At 35.6% G+C, this 7,880-nt stretch overlaps 1 protein-coding gene across 1 annotated transcript; it reads right to left on the bottom strand.

Moving 5' to 3' along the window:
• Nucleotides 1-6,365: 6,365 nt before the first annotated feature.
• Nucleotides 6,366-7,639, bottom strand: LOC112093548 (germin-like protein subfamily 1 member 17). Its single transcript, XM_024172220.1, has 2 exons — nt 7,507-7,639; nt 6,366-6,910 (listed from the first exon to the last, which is right to left on the bottom strand). The coding sequence occupies exons 1-2, from the start codon at nt 7,637-7,639 to the stop codon at nt 6,366-6,368; spliced, it is 678 nt and encodes a 225-aa protein (XP_024027988.1).
• Nucleotides 7,640-7,880: the final 241 nt, after the last annotated feature.

The raw sequence follows: 7,880 nt of genomic DNA, 5'->3' as shown, positions 1-7,880 counted from the left end.
TATCATCTTATACATTCTATGATTAGTTTAATTGTTATTCCCGTAAAATGGTATTACTTTCTACTCAAATCACTAAATATAGATGGTGGGACTCACTAAGTACTTTTTTCATCATGATTTTCCTCTATTTTATTCGTCTTTTTTACCGAAAAACGGATTGCGATTTTTTTCACCCATTAATTATATGCTTCTTAACCAATTTATTCCAAACAAAGGGTTAACTTATATAAGTCGCCATGCCTAGACTCCATCAGCAATAGAGGATGCATAAATTAACTACGGCACTTTATTAAGAAAATTTCATTTCAGTACTATATATCTATACGCCTAATATTTTTAAATTCTTGTTCGTCAAAAACAATAATATACATATATATATATATGGGTGTGGTTTTAGTGGTTATTTGAATATTTACTCATCAATATGTATTGTTATTTTAACCGTAAGATGTTGATCTCACGAGTGTAATAAATTAAATAGTTGACCAAAAAAAGTAATGGCAATTAATGAAACTGGATTCTTATCATATCACGTCATCAAATTTTTCTATTTAATAATGACCCCCGATGAAAACGTAACCATTGAAAACAAGTCTGTATATATATATATTCGTAATTTCTATCTACATCTTATCACCTTTTAATTACTTGTACCGTTGTACGTCAAATTCTCATGTTCATATTTTTAAAACCTTTTTTTTTTCTTTTTTGGGAGTTTTTCTCATAGGGCATCTCTATTAATAGAGTGAGTTTTTATCATTAGATCAATTAAGATCACATAAGATTAAAAAAGACACGCAGAACAAACAAACATGCAGTACAAATAGTTTTTTAATATATACTTAACGGCTAAAAATAGAGTGTTTTCAATAGCTGATAATTGTTGCAGGATGTATTGAAAAAACTCTCTCCATAGCATTTTCCTACAGTGCGCGGATGACTTACGTGCTACTTATTACTAGATCATTTTTCTAGTGTAAACGACTGAAAGGGCCATATATACTTGGTTAGCGTATCTTCTCATGATCAGTCAAAGCGATAGATAACGTGCAATATGCCAGTCTTTTATCGTTAGGCTGTATAATTATAAAACGACATTTTTCCTGATCTAGCAATTATTTCTGCGAGGAAACTTACTCGAGCAACAAGTTAATTATCTTCTATATATAGGATGTGTCCCTCTGGGAAACTTCTCAGAAATGTGTTTGTGTTTCTACGAATATATATTCAGTACGTTTGCATCAAGGGTTATAAGAAATAACGTATAAACGCACGTACATATACAACATATATTATATATATGCGCTTTAGCCTTAGTAGCAAAGGAATATCAAACATCAAACATTATAAATAATAAAAAATTTGTTTAGAAAATTAAGAGTTTGTGTTCCATAGGGCTCTCTCTCTTTTTTTTTTTTTTGGGTTCCTAGTTTTTTTTTAATTACTTTGATCTAGTGTTTTGCTATTTATTCCTGATAGAAATAAATTCTTATTGATGAAATCCTTCATCACACCAAGATCTATCATGTCAAATCATCAAGAAAAATAGACTTAAACGGAAGCGTACCTGAGTCCATAGGAACGATTGTTTCTTAATCTTGTGGTTCTTGATCAATCTTTTGGTTCTTGATCTTCCAAATTATTCAATATGAATGCCTTGAGAATGAATTCTCACTTTTCTAATGATGGGATGTGAGAAAAGTTTCATACATATAATTTGGGGACCACAACCATATATATAGAAGTCAACTTTTCATTATTTCTAATTTGACCCATCATAAAATAAGAAATAACGATTTGGTCTCTACACAAATTAGGCCCACACTTATTAGATGCATTAAAGCCCAAATTACCTAAAACCTTATTTGATCACTTTAAATTGGCTTAACTTAATATGATAGCATATAATACGCAATTATTATTATATATGAATATACGCACGTCTAAAATCTAACAATCTCCCACTTGGACTACATATATATCACTTTATAATTGTATCTTAAAATATAACCTTTATGAGCTCAAAATCTGTGTTATCATATCCAAAAGCTTCTCTGAACAATCACGTCCATTAATTATGTTAACATAGGATCAAGGAGATCTTTGTTACATGTATCGTAACTAGACCCATCCATGGTCACGTATATCAACCTAACCAAATGACATAGATCAAGTATGGATATGTAGCATGGAAATTACATGTAATGTGATCTAAACATGCCTATTTCTATTTGGACCAACTTTATTCTTTATGAGATCAAAACAAAAACTGAATCAGAGTGAAAATAAACTGAATACTTTATTTCTACAGATAATATCCATAAACAAAAGATGTGTCTATAATAGAAAAGCATTAAATACATACTCCCACTAATTCAGCATATCGTCAAATGATACAACACCCATATGAGCAGTGTGCTCATGAAAGACCATAGGTGGTAGCCCTTTAGTAAGTGGATCTGCAACCATGGAGTTTGGGCCAATATGCTCTATAGACACCTAACCACTCTGAACTCCTTTCTTAACAACTAGGAACTTGACGTCTATATGCTTTGACTTCGTCGAGCTCCAGTTGTTATTGGAATATAAGACTGCTGACTTATTATCACAAAATAACTTAAGTAGTCTTTCAATTCCACCCACAATTTGCAGCCCTGTGACAAAATTCTGCATCCATATTCCATGGTTAGATGCCTCATAACATGCTATAAACTCAGCTGCCACGGTGGAAGAAGCTATGAGTGTCTGCTTTGCACTCTTCTAGGAGATAGCTCCTCCAGCAAGTAGATAGCTATAGCTTGAAGTGGATCTATGACTGTCTTGGCATCCGGCAAAATCAGAATCTGAATACCCAATGATCTCTAACTTATCCGACCTCCTGTATGTGAGCATGTAATGTTTTGTTCTCTAAAGATATCACATTACTCGTTTGGCTGCTTTCCAATGATCCATTCCCGGATTGCTCAAACATCTGCCTAACATCCTAACAATGTACGCAATATCCGGACGCGTACAAACTTGAGCATACATTAGACTTCCCACTACTGAAGAATAAGGAATCTTATGCATTTCCTTAGTTTCAAAATCTTTCATGGGGCATTGATCGAGACTGAACTTGTCTCCCTTAGCAACAAGGGTGTCTCCTGGTTTGCAAACTTACTTTCCAAATCTCTTAAGTACCTTTTCAATACAAAAGATGTGTCCCCAAGATCTTTCATCTCAAATCTCTTTGATAGAAATCTCTTAGTTTCGTGCAACAAACATATATCGTTACTGGCAAGTAATATGTCACCGACATATAAAACTAGGAAAATGTGTTTACTCCTACTGAACTTGTGGTATATACAATCATCAACCGCATTCATCTCAAAACCAAATGAGATGACAACTTGATAAAATTTGTAATACCATTAACGGGATGCTTGCTTAAGCCCATAGATGGACTTCTTTAATTTGCAAACCATATTATTTGCATCGCTACAAAGTTTTCTGGTTGCACCATGTAAATCGTGTCATCAATGTCACCATTGAGAAACACAGTCTTTACATCCATCTGATGCAACTCAAGGTCAAAATGTGCCACTAATGCCATTATTGTCCTGAAAGAGTCTTTCGATGAAACCAGAGAGAAAGTCTCTTTATAATCAATGTCTTCCTTTTGAGTAAATCCCTTTGCAACAAGATGAGCCTTATATCTCTCTACATCACCTTTTGAATCCCGCTTGGTCTTAAATATCCATTTGCAACCAATGGGCTTCGCACCTTCATGCAATGAGACGAGTTCCCAAACGTCGTTGTCTTTCATGGACTTAATCTCTTCATTCATGGCATCAATCCACTTCTGAGAATTAGTACTTTGCATGGCTTGATGAAAGTTGATTGGATCATCTTCCACCAATCCAATGTCATTCTCATGTTCTTAGAGAAATATGATGTAATCATCAGAAATCGCACTTTTCGTTTCTCTAGTGGATCTCCATAATGACAATTGTTCTTGAGGTTGTTTTGTTTGTTCTTGAGGAATAACCTGTTGGCCTTGATCGGGGAGATTTTCAACACTGTCTTGTGGATCTGGTATTGTTTCTTGAACAACATCAGGAATATGAGCCTAATCATTGTCAATAGCAATCGTAGAAAGAGAAATGGATTCCTCTTCAAAGACAAAATCCGTAACCTTAGCTCTCCCACCAAACACAATATGTCCTCAAAGAACCGGGCATTTCCTGTCTCAAAGAATGATCTATATATGGGATCATAAAACTTATACCCCCGAGATCATTCAAAGTACCCAACAAAATAGTTGCTCACTGTTCTTGAGTTCAGTTTCTTTTCATTTGGCCTAGAAGGCCTTATTTCAGCTGGACAACCCTAAATGTGTAAATGTTTTATACTGGGCTTCTTACCCGTCCATAATTCATAACGAGTTTTAGCAACTACCTTAGTTGGAACTCTATTAAGAATGTAAGCTGCAGTCTTCAGTGCCTCACCCCAGAGTGAATCTAGTAAGGTAGTATGACTAACCATACTCCTCAACATATCCTTTAATGTTCTATTTTGTCTCTCAGCAACACCATTCATAGTAGGACTTCCTGGCATGGTGTACTATGGGACGATACCGCACTCCTCTAGGAATTTGGCAAATGGCCCTGGATGTTGTTCACCTGATCCATCATATCTACCATGGCATTCACCACCACAGTCAGATCTGATAGTTTTAATCCTTTTGCCCAGCTAATTCTCAACTTTAGCTTTGAAAACCTTAAACACGTCCAGTGATTGAGACTTCTCATGAATGAGATAAAGGTAGCCATAATGTGAGTAATCGTCTATGAATCTAATAAAACATTGTTGACCATTCCATGAAGCCGTAGAGAATGGCCCACAAATACCCGTATGTATTAGTTCCAAGACGTCTGAAGATCTAGTGGCACCTAATCTCCTTATGTTTGTCTGTTTCCCCTTAATGCACTCAATACTGACTTGAAAGTCTGACAAATCAAGAGGATCAAGATTTTCATCTGACACGAGTCTCTCTATTCTTTGTTTAGATACGTGACCTAAACGTTTGTGCCAGAGTGGAGCAGAATTCTCATTTGTTAATTTGCGTTTTGTACCACGTGAACTCACATGCAAGGTTTCATTATAAGAGGCAATAGAATCAAGTAAATAAAGGTTATCACAAAAAGATAAAGAACCGGTATCAACAAGATTTGAATTCAAAGAAAGACTAAACTGATTATTTCTAAATGAACAAGAGTAACAAAATTTGTCCAAAACAAAAATAGAAATCAAATTTCGTCTAAAAGACGGTACAACATGTGTCTCTTTTAAATCCAAATAATATCCAGTCTTTAATAATAACCTACATGTCCCTATAGCCTCAACTTCCACTGATTTGCCATTGCCCACATAGATGAATCTTTCAACATCATTTGGCTTTCAGTAGCTCAGGCAACCCTGCATTAACACACTTATGTGAGTAGTAGCACCCGAATCTATCCACCAAGTGTGTCCTGGTACTGAAGCTAAATTAACCTCAAAACAAACCAAAGTGAGAAGCGTACCTTTCTTTGCACGCCAAGCGTGATATTTGGTACAATCCTTCTTCATGTGTCCAGGTTTCTTGCAAAAGTAACAGCAAAATTCCTCATCTTGTTTCTTTTGTTGTTTCTTTTGGGCTGGACCTCCTGCAGCTTCTTTGTTCTTCTTCCTTTTCTTGTTCTTGTCCTTAGAGGTACTAGCTAAGTGAGCACTTTCTATCTTTTCCTGCTGCAGTCTTTCTTCCGCTTGCCGACAATGAGAAATGAGCTCATTAAGAGTCCATTTGTCCTTTTGGCAGTTGTAACTGACCTTAAACTGACTGAATTGTGCAGGAAGAGAAATCAAAACTAAATGTATGAGTAAATCCTCAGATAGTCCTAACTTTAGTGTCTTTAGTTTCGAAGTAAGATGAGACATTTCCAACTGGGACAAACAAAGACATATATCTCCAAATAAGTTGATAATTAAAGATATGACATTCTCACTGGCTTACGTTACTTACTACTGGCTTATATATGTTTGTATGACCTTTTTTCTTTTCTTTTCTTTTTTAATAATAAAAGGATTTTTTTGGGTTTAAAAACAAATTAATTATCTGAGTGGGCGTAGAGAGGGATATATTTAATTAGCTAACCCGGAATACCAAATATAAATATGTGAAATACCATTCTCAAGTTTATTTAGTCATCAACAGAGTCATTGATCGTTACATGTGGTAAATAACTGTTATTAAAAAGCATGCATGTAATTATATCGTCAGAAACATGACATTGATATCAATAGTACTCAGCAAATCAGGTGGGCCGGCTATGATCATGATCAGCTCATGCACCAAACTTCTTCTGAAGCTTTTCAACCACATCCTTGTCCAACATGAACGCCTTAGCAAGGACCTCAGGGTTGATGGGAGGGTGGGACCCGAACACGGTGTCAGCGATGGTGATGGTTCCCGCGAATTGGCTGCCGAAACCGACGAAGGCCACGGCCGGGTACTTTCCAATGTTGAACTGAAAGTGAATCATCCCAATCGGGAACACATACACGTCTCCCTTGTGAAGAATCTTCGTAAACAGGCGGTTTCCGTCTTGATTCGACGAAACGAAACCGACGTAGAGCGTGCCCTCGGCGACGAACAGGATTTCGGTGCTGCGCGGGTGGGTGTGAGGTGGGTTCTGCCCGTAAGGCGCGTAGTCGATGCGCGCCAGTGACACGCCGAGAGTGTTGAGCCCCGGAATGTTGTCGACATTCACCATGGTTACGTTGGAGCCAACGGCGTTGTTTGTGTCTCTGGGGATGTTTAGCCCTGAGAAGAAGAAGTCCTCTGCCTTCACCAGCTCAGGATTCTTGCAGAATTTCCCGTTCACAAACACTGATCATATGAAATGATTAATTGAATTTACAGTAGTTAGAGAAACCAAGAATGAAAACTACTGGAAATTATATCAAAAGTCATGAAATAATTAATCGTATTAGTCTGTTCTTAGAGGATATAATATACTTATGCTTTAATGTTCTTCTCTTGCTTTTCTTATGTTTGTGGTACTAGACGATATCCACCGGATTCTATATATGAAATACTGAAATATTTATACATCACGATATTAAAAAAAATTACCAAAAAAAAAAAATAGATATAAATTATAATTGGTACTTAATTCGTGTCAATATTGTTTTCTGAAAAAATAAGAAATAAAACATCAACATCCATAAAAATATAACTTATTCTGTTATCATTTATTGCACCTACATTTACATTTGCTTATAATTATATCACTAAACATATTCAGTTACGATTAATATATGTTTATATATATATATATATTGCTTAAACATAAAATAAAATAAAAATAAGAAAATTAAAACTATCCACTTTTTCTTCCACGAGTAGAAATGAATAAATTAGTGTGACCGTTGGCAAGGAACTAGAATAAAATAAAGAGATAAATATGGAACGATAACACTTACAAACATGTTTAGGGTCATCAATTGCTACACAGAAGTCCTGGAGAGGGCCAGGGTCGTAGGCACATGCAATGTAAGTTGCCATAGCCAAAGCAACGAGTGCCAAAACGAAATTAACACTATTAATCTTCGTCATCCCTAATTAATCTCTGCGATATGTGTCTCTATATAATAATACTTTATTTGACAGAGAAGTGATCAAGCTTGCTTGCCTGTTATGTCTTTTTATACATGAGGGAGCTCATAAATATGCATTGAGTAAGTTTTTAAATTTCCGACAGAATATCGCTTTCAACAGGGTCTCTACGTACACCCGTTCTTTTTTAATTATTTTTGAAGGAATCGAATGTGATTAAAAAAGGTAATATGATATATCC

Source organism: Morus notabilis, unplaced genomic scaffold, assembly GCF_000414095.1.
Source record: "Morus notabilis unplaced genomic scaffold, ASM41409v2 Scaffold7, whole genome shotgun sequence".
NCBI lineage: Eukaryota > Viridiplantae > Streptophyta > Magnoliopsida > Rosales > Moraceae > Morus > Morus notabilis.
This window is presented reverse-complemented; position numbering and strand designations above follow the sequence as displayed.